The following is a 15,923-nucleotide window of genomic DNA, read 5'->3' as shown; positions in this document are numbered from 1 at the left end:
AATGTTGAAAAAGGATTTTTTTCTGCATTTCAAACTATAAAAAAGGTGAGAGCATGCACTAATGCTCCCCATCTTCCCATCTTGAGCAGAAATTTAGTGATCAGGATAAAGACCTTAATTATGAAAGCAGAGACTATTTCAGGGAAAAAATGCTACTGCTTACTATTGAAAAGGTATCGCTCATAGAAGTGTGTGTGTGTATCTATATATATAAATATATGTACACAGAAATTCAAGCACATATATAAAATACATATACCCTATGCATTTTCTAGAAAGATTTGTTTCTTCCATCAGACTGTAGGCTGAATGTCATAATATGGTTTTGATTTTGAATTGTGGGGCTGTATTTATCCCTAGTGTAAGTCTCTGAAGTTAAAGAAAATACACATGTAGAGTTATATTATATATTGATTTGGCCCAGAATTATATATAACATCAGCTACCTCATAAATTTCATCGAAATTACATTACATTAGGATGTGGCTTATGATACTGTTTAGTAACTGTTCAGTAATTATTAATATCTACCATTTTTTGCCTATACATATTGATGTCCAATGACCTTTTCATAGATATACTTGGTCAAAAGTCTATGCTTCTGTTCTGGACAGGTTACATAGCTGGTTTGAAGCCCTTCTATTGACACTATTCAACATTTTTCTCCAGTTCTACCTTTTGAAGTATTATATAAGTATTTCTTAAATGGACTTAATTAGCCCAATTAAAGCACAGTTAATTAATGTAAGTAAAAATGGAACAGTAGATAGTTATAGCTGATAAGTAAACAGCAGAACAGGACATACATAAGAGTGTAAACCCCCTGGATTTAATGGTTATTCATTGCTCAGTGAATCAACAGGAGCACTATCAGTTAAGCTTACAGTTCACTAGTTTATTTGCGTATTTTAAGGACAGCTCTGTCAGTCTCATTCATAGCTGCACCTGTTTGCTACCTGCAGTGCTCAGTCAGTGCCTGCCCCTTCTGTCACAGCCTCTCTTCCTATGAAACAAAGAAACTTCTATCAACAGAGGAAGTAAGCAGATGATCAATGTTGTCTGCAAAAAGCTTTGGGAAAGTGCAGCTCTATAAAAGTGGTAATTCTCCCCAACAGACAATCAAAAAGGCATTCATTCTCCCCACAAGATGGCTGAATGACGTTTGCTTAAAGACTTGCAGCAGGCTACTTGAACAGCCACTGACCAGTCTTCCTCAGGGCTCTCCCTGTCCACCCCATTGTTCATCAAGACCTTTCATTTACATTCAATCCCAAAGATTTTTTGTTGGTTTTGTCTTGATCACTGCCTAGACACCAGACACCTATTTCTACTTCAGCTCAATGATCAAAGTGCGTTACCAATGTTCTTGCACTAAGAGCTAAGCTGCTTTCCTAGCCAGTACATTCCCCAGACAGGGCAATAGTTTTGGCTTGACAGCTTCCACAAAGGTATTCTGTTACTGAGTGTCTGAGCGCTCCTTCAGACCAGAGAAGCTTTAAAGCTGGTGAAGTCAAGTCCAGCATGGTACATACAATAGTTCTAAGCCATAAGGATAAGAAGTTAGATCTGCTCTGAGTGGTGATCTCATAGCTCAGCCACGCAGGCTGCTGCTCCGCTCTTAGAGGTAGAAACCACCAGCAAGACAGATCACGTAAGAATCCTTCTAGGAATGGAACAAGAGGAAGAAAGTGGTTTCACTTGACCAAACCATGAGAAGCCAGTGAGTCTGAGCTGGTGAGGAAGTCACAAATTCAGAAAAAGAACTACTGTATTTAAGCCACACCTTGCCCAAAACTGTTCAAACGGGGAAAGAGTTATGGGAATTTTTCTGCCTGTATTATACACTAGAGCTTGATTCTGCCCTGTCTCACTTTCTCCTTTGCAATTCATTCATTGCACTTCCAAAAGAACCAGTGCCTGATCTTTCTGCTTTCTTGTCTTAGTATTTATAACACAGAATGTGACACCCTAGCAGCTAAAAAGTGAGTAATCCTCCCTTTTTTCTCCAAACTAAGTCACAGAAGTCTTTAAAAATGTCAGATGGCTGCCCAAGATAAAGTGCCCCTTTCTTACAATAAGAATCAATCCCCCACTACTTATTTATATAAGAATGTAATAACTTTCAAGTATTTGTTAAGGATCAAAGAGGTTTTGCTGATGGTTAATTAACCTAGAATTAACCTAGGTAACAGTATAGGTTTATATCTAATTTCAGTTTAGTTATCTGAAATATTTTTCTATGCTATCTCTTAATTATTTACCTAACCTTCAACTGACTCATAATGAATTATTCAATTTTTATTGAAAGTATTTCCTATCTTTACGTCCTTCAAGCACTCTCAGAATAGAAGCTTTTTGCAGTTATGCATATACATCAGCCAAATCATACTTTCAGCAATACTATAAAAACACAACATTACTTTTCTTTTTTGTTGAAAGCTTGCATACTTAAATACTGAATCATACAGAAAATATGGAAAATAAGTATGGTATCATAAAAATCATTAAAGCAGGAGAGCAAAAGGGAACAGGGTTACAGAAGCGTAGACACATTTCTGACAAATTCACATATATATGATACAAGAACTAATCTTGCAACCCTTACACACAAAAGTAATCTTATTGAAGTCTATAGGAGTACGCACATAAAAAATACAGGATTAACCCTGAAAGCCTGAAATAAATCCACCTATTTTTTTCGCTATGAGAACAAATATTGCATCATAAAACAAATGATGTCCAGATGAGTAAAATAGCTTAGCAACAAGATAATCTTATAGAAGACTTATAGGCACATCTATAGTGATGACAGATAATAGAACCTAAGGAGAGGATATTACAGACAATTTGGAGTATGGCATTGAGTCTCCTGATTGTTAAAGAAATTATTGTCAGATACTGCAGGAAGATTAGTCTGTATCTAAAGGGATTTACTACTGATATAATAACACCATCAGAGAACTGATTTTTGGAATAAAGGAGAAGCTAACTGGTTTAAAAAGTGACTTAAAAGCAGCTCTAGCTGCCACTAACCAGAGAAAAAGAAATGAATGAGCTATCCGTTAAAGAAAGCTTATCACAGTCTACAGTATTATGTAAATGTGTTCAGGAACAAAGACAATAATGAAGAACCACCAAACAAGTCTGGACACCGATGTTGTATTTTTGAATAAAGAAACACGAGTTCTTCATTAACTAAACCTACACAATGATTGAATTTAAATGCATAGGTTTCTTCTAGCTGTAGCTAGCAGCTTTCTGTGGGACCTTATTACAGGGCTGATTATGATCAACAGAAGAGGAACTGTGTCAACATGCTTTATGCCAGCTCATGAGGCTATACGCCATGCTAAAATATTGGGGAACTGTAGCACAAGGAGCGGCTCCCAGAGGATCTCTCTATCCACTCAGGGTGAGCTGGACCTGGCATCTCCCACAGGCTGCTGTGGAGCAATGGCAAAGGCCACTTTGCGATGCTATCCCTATGTAGTTTCCAAACCAGGTTGTCCTGGTTTCGGTTGGGATAGAGTTCCTCTCTAGTAGCTGGTATAGTGTTATGTCTTGGATTCAGTATGAGAAGAATGTTGATAACACACTGATGTTTTCAGTTGTTGCTAAGTAGTGTTTAGACAAGGATTTTTCAGCTTCTCATGCCCAGCCAGCAAGAAGGCTGGAGGGGCGCAAGAAGGCTGGAGGGGCACAAGAAGTTGGGAGAGAACACAGCCAGGGCAGCTGACCCAAACTGGCCAAAGGGTATTCCATACCACGTGACATCATGCCCAGTATATAAACAGGGGGGAGTTGACCAGGGGGGCAGATCTCTGCTTGGGAACTAATTGGGCATCAGTCAGCGACTGCTGAGCAATTGCACTGTGCGTCACTTGTTTTGTGTATTCTAATCCTTTCATTATTATTGTCATTTTATTATTGTTATTATAATTTTTAGTTTCTTCCTTTCTGTTCTGATAAACTGTTCTTATCACAACCCACGAGTTTTACCTTTTTTCTTCCGATTCTGTCCCTCACCCCATTGAGGGCAGGGGGGAATGAGTGAGCAGCTGCATGGTACTTGGTTGCTGGCTGGGGTTAAACCACAACACAGGCCTTGAAGGGGCTTATTGTAAAGTTCTTCTCCCACACACATCCATAATAAGGACAAGTAAAAATAGTAAAGTGAAAAATATATTTTTCATGTTTTTGTAATTTTGCCCAGCAGCTTGTCAGTCTTATGAATTCAAAGTCTGTTGTTTCCTATGTGAATTTATATTCAGTACTGAAATACAATTGTCTGGAAAATGTGTGAGAGAAAGAAGTAATATTTATTTATATATCTTTAACATAGCTAACCAATTTTAAAGTAAAAACCCCAATCGGACCTATATTAATGATTCTATCTCCATAAACCCATGTTCTCTTTAGGAAGCATTGTACTGGGATATATTAACTTAAAAAACAAATCAAATGAGAGTTCCATTCTGATGATGTAAAACCTTAACCAGGGCATTGTGCAGAAGATGTGGTTGATTAAAAATGAAATAAAATTTGTAGTATGACATGTGTATCTGGAAATAGGAAACAAGGGTAAACACATATACACCTATCATTATTCTGTCAAAACATACTAAAGCTCTTGTGTAGGATTGATATGGCTGGAGCCTATTACAGAGATGAGGGGTAGGGAGGAAGAACTTATCAACCCAAAAGATATAACTGTGGATTGAGTTTGCTTTCTTGGTTTTTGCATTAAAAATGCAGTTGAAAATTATTTATCTTAATGAAAAAGTTTGCTATGTTTCTGTAAGGTATGTTTAGATGTACTTTTATAAGAATAATTTATTCAACACATTTCAACCCTTCTGTTATACACAAATTTTATGGAAACAGAATGACTTCACAATAGATTTATTAATCAAAATTATTTGGCTATTTTCTTATGGATTCTGCTTTTCCTACAGATCATGCCTTATTACAAATGGTTGATGTGTCTGCATCATATTATTAACTCAATTTTCTATTATATCTATGTTAAACATATGTCTAACCTTGTATGAAGACATCCCATTGTATTCCAGACATCTGCCCTCTACAAACTTGACAAGGTGCTTGACAACTTTTGGGAAGGCAGTTCCTGAGAAGCCTCCAAGAACTGCCCCTCCTGTCTTGAGTCCAGTTGAACCTATCTGATGCATCAAGTCTAATACAACGGTTTTTATAGCTACTGGTAACTACGCAAAAGCATGCACAGGTTTAACAGTATCCAACCACCCTGATTCTCCAGCTGAAATAATCAGATGGAAATTTACAGCTTTATTGACTGGGAACAATCTTTGGCCTAAATAATGAATTCTCCTGGAGAACATGGCTACTCATAGACTGGACAGGCGTACTCTTCGCTGTACTGTCTGGATGTCCAGGGTAAAACACTGTCTGGATGTCCAGGCCCAAAGAGTTGCAGTGAATGGAATTAAATCCAGCTGGCGGCCAGTCACAAGTGGTGTTCCCCAGGGCTCAGTATTGGGGCCAATTTTGTTTAATATCTTTCTCAATGATCTGGACAAAGGGATTGAGTGCACCCTCAGTAAGTTTGCAGACAACACCAAGTTGGGCAGGAGTGTTGACCTGCTTGAGGGCTCTACAAAGGGATCTGAACAGGCTGGATCGATGGGCCAAAGCCAATTGTACGAGATTCAACAAGGCTATGTGCCAGGTCCTTGCACTTTGGTCACAACAACCCCATGCAACACTATGGGCTTGGGGAAGAGTGGCTGGAAAGCTGTCTGGCAGAAAAGGACATGTGAGTGTTGGCTGGCAGCTGTCTGAATATGAGCCAACAGTGTGCCCAGGTGGCCGAGAAGGCCAATAGCATCCTGGCCTATATCAGAAAAAGTGTGGCCAGCAGGAGCAGGGAGGTGATTGTTCCCCTGTACTCAGCACTGGTGAGGCTGCACCTTGAATCCTGTGGTCAGTTTTGGGCCCTTCACTACAAGAAAGGTGTTGAGGTGCTGGAGCATGTCCAGAGAAGGGCAACGAAGCTGGTGAAGGGTCTAGAGCACAAGTCTTATGCGGAGCGGCTGAGGGAACTGGGGTTGTTCAGTCTGGAGAAAAGGAGGCTGAGGGAAGACCTTATCGCTCTCTACAACTACCTGAAAGGAGGTTGTAACGAGGTGTGTGTTGGCCTCCTCTCCCAGGTAGCAAGTGATAGGACAAGAGAAACCAGTCTCAAGTTGTGGCAGGGGAGGTTTAGATTGGATATTAGGAAAAATCTTTTCACCAAAAGCAAGCACTAAAACAGGCTGCCCAGGGAAGTAGTTGAGTCACCATCCTTGGAGGTGTTTAAAAGACATGTAGACATGGCGCTTAGGGACATGGTTTAGTGGTGGACTTGGCAGTGTTAGGTTAACAGTTGGACTCGATGATCTTAAGGGTCTATTCCAACCTAAATGATTCTATGATTCTACGGAGTGAGACTTGAATTCCTGTTTCTCAAGCCATAGCAAGCAGGCAAACCACTCTACCAGTGCTCACTTAAAGATGGCTCCTAGTTCAGGGAATGGTAGGTTTCCTAAGGCCTTATAGGAGAAAGAAAAGGCCTGCCATCTGCCATCGCCAGGTCAAACATATGGTGGAAGAAGCACCATTCAGAAAGAATCAAAAATTGCCTCCTATATGCAGAGTGGCACAAGAAGGCCTATTTACTCATACAGTGAGTCAGTACTATTTTCTCAATGTTAAAGAGATAACAAAAAGCCAAGAGGTCAGCAGCATCTGCATGTCAGTATACATCCCCTGTTAAGCTTACAAAAGTTAAAAAGATAAAAACCCAGGCTCTTGGGACACATAACAAATAAACATATAAAACACAATAAACACTTACCTCTTCCACAGAACAGCAGAACTCTCATAACTTCATTTTTGCTGCTCTGCTGAGGAAAATGCTCGTCACACATTGACGAGTTATAACTCCCTTTGTAGTTCTGTCTCTTTTTTCTTTCCATTGTTACGCTTACCATCCTGCTATTACACCAAGAAGCTCACCAACAACAGCAATAAAAACAAACAATAAACCCCTGCTGGTTTTAGTTTTTGCCTCTTCAATCACTATCTTGTCACTCTGCCCTTTAACCAGAGCAGCCTGTGTCAATCTCTGCTGGTACTTGTGTACCAATGCCTGGCCTGGCATCCCACCTTTTGTAGGAACTACATGCCTGTTTTTATCATGTACCAGCCCCTCACCCCTCACATACCCAGTTCCCATCCTGGACAGGTCACATTGGACCCCATCTACGAATACATGGATGGCGATAACATATCAGAATAAATTATGGGGCAAAAAGATCAGAAATAATTTTAGCTAATGGAAACAGTATTAAGGATTTATATACTCATATCATTAAACTCCTTCATAAGTGATATGTTGGCTTTGAATAGGGAAAAAGGAATTTATATTGGTATGTCATTGAAGGCCTGGAGGAAAACTGTGGCTAAAAAATCAGAAGGTTTCAACAAGTTTAGCTCATGGTTGAATGATAGTAGCTTCTGGGTCAAAAAGAAAGAAAAAAAAGACAGACAGACAAGGAAGTGCAAATGAGGAGCTGACAGGTAGGGTGTAATTTTCTCTACCTAGGGCATTAAAGGACAAATATGGTATTGTAAGTCACCTCTATGTGAAGTGGGCATGATGCACCAATTTGGAAATTGGATTGTTATCGCTGCTCAGGTATTGTAGTGATGAGAACATTACAAACAAATATATATATACACTAGAAATCCATTACATATATCAATTCCACAATATGAAACACAAATGTACAGGAGTTACATGGGATATGGGTATTAGAAACATATGACTGGAAGAACTTTCTGAATCAAGTTCAGTTCCTGCAGTGATAAGAAACCATGCAAACAAATATTTTGTCCAGAAAAACCTATGGAACATAACACAAGCTAAAAATATTTCCCCAAATGCTTTGCTGAACTTTAGTCTGTAATAAAATCACAAAATATACAACTGCTATATACAACAAAAGTCAGAGAAGCCATAGTGGCACTCTAAGAAGCACACATAGAAGGGGATTACAGATCCTCAAATTCCTGGCTGTATGAGCCAGCTTTTCTCTTCATGCCCTGGCTAAAATCTAATAACATGCTACAGAATAGAAATATATTTTTCACACCAGAGCATCTGAAGTGACTAATGTAGCCTAGAGAGTGCTTTGGAATTTTCTGGGAGGTACATATTCTAAATAACATTAATCCATATAATTAATTTTTATATTTATTAATTCACATTAATGAATTACCCCTTGGAGCATTTGTGTGCTTTCTGTAAACAATTATGCGGCCTGGTAATCCATCACAAAAGATTTATTGTGCACATTTATTTGTGGAATGCTTAGCTGAAGCAGCACACAATATCATAGTAATGAATGCAGATAAAAAGATGGAAAACAAAACATGTATGTCAGGAACATTTCCTTTAAAAGTTTTCTGTACAGATAGAATAGCAGTGTGGCATGGAACCACAAGTAAAAGTGAAATCAAAACAAATGAATTGACATAAACAGGTACAACATTTCAAGGAAATAAAATGCATGTAGTAACTCCTAAATCTTGTATCTTATCAGAAAACCCATAAATCTCCAAATCAGAAAAGTTGTGTGGGGTTTTATTGATACTAGCCATCTGAATGGCCAATTTAAAGTGAAATATTTGTTCCTTTCATGGGAGAAACTAGTATTGCAGTTCAAACAGATGGTAGATCAGGTTGAAAAAGATTCTTTAAGAAATAAGATATCATTTCATGTAACTCCAGAATACTTTATTTTCTGAAAAAGGTATACAGGTAGCTTCACATAGGTGTATCTGGGATATAAGTCTCATTGAGAGGGTTAAATTCCCTGTAAAGTTCCTTTCCCTAACAAAGCAATCTTGCTAACTTGGTACTCTAAGGAGTGGACATTGTGGCATCCTGCAAAAATTAATCACCTTTTTACATAATCACAAAAATTAATAGTCATTTAAGTCATCAATTCCTGTAGGTTGGCACTGGGAGCTTGTTTTCATTTTTGTCTGCTGTTGCAACATCTCTATAGCAAGTACAGAGAAAAGTCTTATTTAATTCTTTTATGTAACTTAGGGTTGAGTTTTTGTTTTCTTATTGTTAAGAGTTTGGGTTTGGCTTTCTTGCAAGTTAAAGTTTATGAACTAGGACATGGAACATCCTGTCACCAGTCAGACCTTTTTGATACATAAAAAATAATTTGTAAAATATACGCACACTGAAATTCATTGTCTGAAAACCTTTAGTCTAAACATGTTAGCTGCTTTTTATTTCCCGATGTTTAAAATTTTTAAATGATCTAGAAGTTGCAACTTCATCTTGTTATAACTATACACATATTTCTATCTTGTAAAATTGGTACAAATGTCATAAAATCATAATAGCAACATTTTGTATGCATTCCTCAAGGGATAAATGACTACCAATATACATGACTGTGGAGAATTAAGCACCAATAATAAAAATAAAATAAAATAAAATAAAGTGACTCATTTTAGTGCCTTCAAATGTAATTATTTGTGGGTTTTGGTTGGTTTTTTTCTACATTAAAAATATCTCATCTTTTAATCTTAGCTATGAAGCAGCTAATGATGTTAAATGGGATTACATAAACCAAATTTATCCCTCTTGTTTTGTGCCCAATTCTCATTTACATGAACTTGGCAATCATGTCTGCATGATGAACATTTTAAATGAAACACAATTAAAATGACCCCTTTAGTAATCTAAACTTTAGATGTTCTCAGTTCAGTATTTTTAAACTGGCACTCTGACCTTTTAGTTTGTCTGCATTGCCACCTGGAGGACCTCACAGCAAAATCAGGTTGAATTCCTCGGGTAGGATTCTGTGTTAAAGCAGCCTGTTGTGCTGCAGGAGGAGACCCACCGTGGCTTCCCACTGCCTCCTGCAAGAGGGAGCCCTGAAAAGTCCAGAGATAGCCTGGAAGATGTCTAGTTACCTAACCAGGTATATGGTAATCCATGTAGATAGGAGATAGACTTCTCTAACTTCCCCTCTTCTCCACAGTCTTTTCTCATGTATTTGTTGAATTACTAATTGTTACATCAGCATACATACTTATATATACTTTTATATATATGTATATATGTATCTCAGCATACATACTAATTATATTAGTTGTCTTAATCATAAAGGTCTGACACTAGCTCACAGTTAGTTACCACATATAAGCAGCTGAGAAAAAGAGAACACAGATCCTTGAAAGCTGATGAATGGCAAGACAGAGAAGTTAAGTGCTCCAGTCCAGCTGGACTACCTAATGTTGTGGCAAATAACTGGAAAAAATTCAGTCACGAATTTGGTCTGCTTTTTAAAAAGACAAAACAACCCCCCCTTCTGATTAAATATTAAAGAAATGGTAGCTTTTTGTAACTAAAGCTTAGTCTGAGGCCTTAGATTTACATAAAAACTGGGAAACAAGTGAGGAAGAACATGCTATCAGGTTGAGCAACAGAGATTTGAAGAATTTTGCATCCCTAGGAGAAATGAAACTTCAGGAATATATCGACCTCCAGAACATACCTGTAAAACATCGTATTTGGGAAGGAAAATAAGATGATGCTACTTTGAATGACTATAAAGACAAGCCATTTATAACAAAGCAAAATGTTTTTAAAATGATGCAAATACAGTGACTCTGTAGAAAGTTAGAGAATAATGTGTGATAGCAAGAAACAAACTTAATTGTTGTCACTAAAACTGCCATATTTGCAAGAAGCAAAACTTTTCAGAAAAACTTGAAAACTTTTCCATTTATCCCCTGAAGGAACATAATACTGCAGTCATATTTCGGTTGCAAGTCTAGCTGGTCAAGCAGATACATGCTAATCAGTGCAGATCACAGTCTCCCCACAGAGCCAAGTCATGGTGTATTCGTAAAAAGAGCAGATGCTACCCAACACACAGAGATGACACTGCTGCACCAGGGAAGAAAGGCTGCTTCAGCAGGAGGGGGATCAGTATGAGTGACAAATCCCCCATCAGAATTGTCCAGGAGATAACTACAACTAGTGATTGGATTATTACTTTGAATGCAAAGAAAATGCTTTTTAACCATAAGTTGGACACAGGTGCAGAGGGTTAATGTGGTATCAGAGGTCTGACCAACAGGCTGGAAGGGAAAATTTAGTCTTATGGAACAGAAAGATTTAAACCTTATGTTTTACATAGTGGATGAGTGTGAACTAGATAAAACAATGAGGAAAATCTTGGGAAGTCGGAACAGTAGGTTTTAGCAGAAAACAGACCACCTGTTACAGGCACGAAAATAATGCCCTAGGTACGGCTGTGTGTTTCAGAAGAATAGCCTACGGAGATAGAAAGGGAAATGGAAACAGGAAAAGAGAGAAAAAACTAATCAAGTTATTTCAATAACAAGAAAGCTGAACCTCCAGGTACTAGAGAAATCATGTGGAATTACCGACAGATCTTTATTACAGAATTTACTTCTCCTGCAAGAGGGCAGTGTTTTGGCTGCCTTTCACAGTACCTGGGCATGAAGAACCCTCCTGTGGCTAGGTGCAAGGCCTGTAAGGATACCTTCTGTTGCTCTTAACTGGAGTGGAAGATCTCAGTTCTTGATTGTACCTCTTTCCCCAAACTAACTGGGGCTTGATACTGTTACTGCAGACACACCTCAGTGCCTGGAGTGGAGGTTTATAGGCTGCATCTACACCAGGAGCTGTGTTACAGTAACTGAGGGAAAGCACTGGTTGGAAGCCATTGCTTCTGAGCTCCTTGTGTTTCCACTGTGTTTAAGGAAGAGAGAATTAATCTGGCTGTAAATATTTCTATCAAATCAAATACTAACGTAACCATACCATTTCATTATGCCAAAGCCTCGTATTGACGGATGTGGAAGAAATCCTTCTAAAATATTCTATAGTCTTAAAGGACTACGACTACAATATAAAACATAAAGGATGTAAAATAAGAGAACCTTCATGCTCTGACAGGGAAACAGAGGACTGACATGGAGGTGAGCAGGGTAGACATGGCACAGAATAAGCCTCCGAAACAGTAAGAGACAAACTTACTTTAGCACACTTTAGCATGCCAAAACTACTAATCTTGTTTAGTATTATGCTGGATACTCCTAATATTTCTTCTACGGATTTCTACACAGGAAATTAAAGTCTGTACTTACTGTATGGCTGTTACTTAACCGTAACTGTTAGGCTTCAGTCAAAGTCTCTTTCTTCAGCAAAAGAGTGCTAAAAAATAACAAATCAATAAACTGCTTGAGGCACATGTGGTGAAGGATTGATCTGGAGGCCAAAGATTGTTTCCTACTGATGGGAACAGCCTTTCTGCAAACTAAGTGCTTTTTTATATAAATATCAAAACTATGGAAAGAGGAAATTCTTTAAAAGACACAGTAAAGAGTAAACAGTGTATATAAGGGGACAGAGAAGCAGCAAAGGGATGATCCCTGACAGAAGCTTATATACTAGTGACACAGAGAAAACAACAGGGGGGAGAGCAGAAGAGAAAAAGGATAGAGCCAGGAGAAGGAAAAGAAGAGAGAAGAGTTGAGAAGAGAGGCTACAGGAGACAGAGTGAGATGAACAACATGTAAAAACACAAAAAGAAAAGAGGAAGGAAAATTAAGGAAAGGAAGAATCAATAATAGCAGTAAAGAAAAATAGAAAATGGAAGAGCATAAGAAATGAAAAAAAAATTGTAATTACTCATTCTAAAGGTGTGCAACAACTGAAGAATAACTAGATTAAACGGTAAAAAAAAAAATCTACAAACACTCTCTTTATATAGTGTGTATACCTTTCTTCTGCAACCTTCGCAGGACAAGAGTCTTGCTGGTGTTTCATGAAGTACAGGTATATCGAGGGGCTACACTGTCACCCAGCGGCAGACTTAGCCATCATTAGTGCTGTCCTGCTGGATGGGGCAAAGGTTATTGCAGCACCGTCTAACCTGGGTTTTTCTGCAATCGCACCAAACTGTTCAGCTGCCATTTCATAAAGCAAAATTCATTTGCTCAGAAAAAGGGTTAAATTTAATACAGCTGGACAGCTGAGCAGCTGCTTTCATGATTTAAATAAAAATAAGCTGAAATCCTTGCTGTCAGCTCAGTGATATATGACTTGTAATGGGATGTTTCCAACCTTTTCTTCCATATGGTCGCCTACGTTAGGTAATACACACAGCCTACAGTGCAACCAGCTTCCCAGAAAACATCTGGGTCCCATTCCTGCTCTGTTAGCTTCAGCGTTGCCTCCCACAAACACAGATGATTCATAGGACAACATCCCTTTGGTTAAGGATCAAATTAGGACGTTTCATTGATAATTTTATCATGCATCCCAACTGGAGTTATGGGAAAATGGAACTAATTCAAAAAAGAATTTCTCCACACATATTTCCACCCTCCTATCTGCAGTTGATAAAGTTAAGATTTCAGAAACAGATTTTAACGACTGCTTAGGAAAAAAAGAAAAAAAAAGAAAAAAGAAAAACCAGCCTATCTCCTGTGAGGAATGCATTTCCGCTTGATTTCATCTTCTCTCGTGCCTAGTTTTAGAGTATTTCCCCCTTTACAAAATGTGTTTGCTGACAGGCAAATCATAACATAATACTTACTTCTAGAAGCTGAAATCAAACCCAATTATTTCTTCTATTGATAAGAGATTAGGATCTGCTGTAAGAAAATTATTGGAATGGAGGAATAAAGAGGAAATGGACAGTCTGCCCTGGAGCTCATGCAGTGAGTGATACAGGCAGGCTGCTAGAGGTCCTGTTAAGAACAGACAAAGTTGGCAAATACCGACCAGTCACTTCTCTAGATTAGGTCCCCCAAATATTAATTCAGTAGACCATTTAATTACCTGTTTCCGAGAATTAAGGCCTTCACTGGTATCCATTACTTCAGTTTTGTGGTCATACTTTTGAACATAAATGACTGAAAATGCCAGAATTTATGCAGCAATTCACTGGTTTGCACAGTTGGTTGCCCACACAAATCAGTGGTTTTGTGCGAACGTCTTTAAATTATTTTTTCCGAAACAGTTTAAATTCAACATGAGTTGCTTTGGTGTGATACATTACCCCATTAGTATTAGTTACAAAATACAACAATAGCTGAGGTATGGTGCTTTCTGTCTACTGAGTTTTCAAAATGCTATCTTTTCCCCCTCACAATTTTAGTGAGTGACAAAGTGGATTAGGGAGAGAATTTAGTTTAGTTAGTTGACTATTATTAAATAATAGGACAGCAGCTTGCAAATGCACCTCTAGCATCACTTAATATTCAAGCTTAGTTCCATTATTTCAGATAAGTCAAAATAATATAAGGATGCCCAACAAAAAAATTAAGAACCTGTCAAAATGACTCTCTGCTTTTTTCTTTGGCACAGACATATTTTGCCTGCATACTAACATAAAACTTAAAATGCTAAAAAAGGATCAGCTTCTCGTCCACTCTCCATCCCAGGTATAAAATAACATAAAGCATAAACCAGCTATATTCTCCCAGGGGCAGATGCATACAAATACACTCCTAAGTTGTTTTTCAAGAATCACGCAGCTACCTCAGGATAGTGCTGGGCCACTGACATGTATATCGGGACAATCTGCTAGCACCGCGGAGACGCTGTGTCATGATCCTGCCCGTAAGGAAACAGAGACAGACTACTACAAGGCAGAGTAGATATAACTAGAGACAGGCCTCTGTAACCTCAACCTTTCAAGACTTTCTAAATCATGCCAAGGCTGGCGGTGCTGCTCCCGGAGCAGACCGGAGTCAGCGCTAACAAAGACTTACAGCCGCCCTACTCCCAGCTGCCAGTTCTGTGATGTGCTCAAAGGATATACAGCACACAGTCTCACCCAGTGCATTATTGGGATTTACTAAAAGAAAAATCAAGGGCCGCCTTTGTTTTGGAAAGTCTGGTTACATTTTTGTGCAAAGATCTGCTGGTGCTTTTGTTTTACTAACACTTAGAAATTGCTGAACAGCTCAAATTGTGATCAGTTGTGCTATAAACTCTGCCATCTGACACCATGGGAAGTTCTGGAGTTATTAAAAAAAAAGTACATGAAAGAACAGATGCAAGGTTTGTTAGAAAGTTGTTGCTTTTACTAGTAATTTACTTAAGTCATTTTTTTCCCATCGAGTCACGACTATTCTGTCAACTTAAAAAACGTGCTGTTGACTTGTTGGCAAACAAAGAAACTCAAATTCAACAGTTTCTACTCAGCAGCTTTACAAACTGATATCAAAAGATATTGACTCAAAGGATACGTATTACAGATGAGTTCTTTTCAGAATTAAGTTGAAGTGCACCAGAATTTTTCATGTTGTATAGACTGCTGTAAGTAGCAGATTTCACAGCAGTCCTTTACCTTTCAGTTTTGCAGAAAGGTATTTCATGTTCTGAGAGGTCATTTGCTATTGAAGACAAAATGTAATTTAAATCACTTAATCTTTTCCTGTATGCATTGTTAATTTTTAGCTATTTTGGATGCACTTCTCATCTTAATAAAATACAACACAGTAGAAAAATGTAAAAATTAATACAAAGGTTAATTTGAGTGTTCATTATCAAATACTAGCACTGACATAATATCAAAATGTATTTGATTTGTATTATCTACACCAGAAGTGACTTATGTGGAATGCCAACACATTATAATGCACACAGAAATTCTCAGTGAATGTATCCTTCTGCACGTTAAATGTGAGTAAATCCTGTACACTTTATCTGGGGAATGGAAATGGTGGAAGTAGAAAGCAGAGTGATCATACCATTAGCTGTGGAAGTACCAAAAGAAACTGATCAGCTTCCAGAGTATGTGAGAATATCCCTGGGTAAGGCGCACATG

The 15,923-nt window shown here is 38.2% G+C and overlaps 1 protein-coding gene across 3 annotated transcripts in view; it reads right to left on the bottom strand.

Moving 5' to 3' along the window:
• AGMO (alkylglycerol monooxygenase) overlaps positions 1-15,923 on the bottom strand; it is a 200,473-nt gene that overhangs the window by 13,773 nt on the left and 170,777 nt on the right. Inside the window, exon 13 of one of the 3 annotated variants that reach the window (XM_052800878.1) lies at positions 12,238-12,295. The exons of the other annotated variants lie outside the window; for them this stretch is intronic. Within the exon in view, the coding sequence (XP_052656838.1) occupies positions 12,263-12,295 (33 nt within the window). The 3' untranslated portion in view covers positions 12,238-12,262. Of the gene's footprint in view, positions 1-12,237; positions 12,296-15,923 lie in introns of those variants that run through there. 3 annotated transcript variants of the gene reach the window in all.

The sequence above is a fragment of the Harpia harpyja genome, chromosome 1 (genome assembly GCF_026419915.1).
Source record: "Harpia harpyja isolate bHarHar1 chromosome 1, bHarHar1 primary haplotype, whole genome shotgun sequence".
Classification (NCBI taxonomy): domain Eukaryota; kingdom Metazoa; phylum Chordata; class Aves; order Accipitriformes; family Accipitridae; genus Harpia; species Harpia harpyja.
This window is presented reverse-complemented; position numbering and strand designations above follow the sequence as displayed.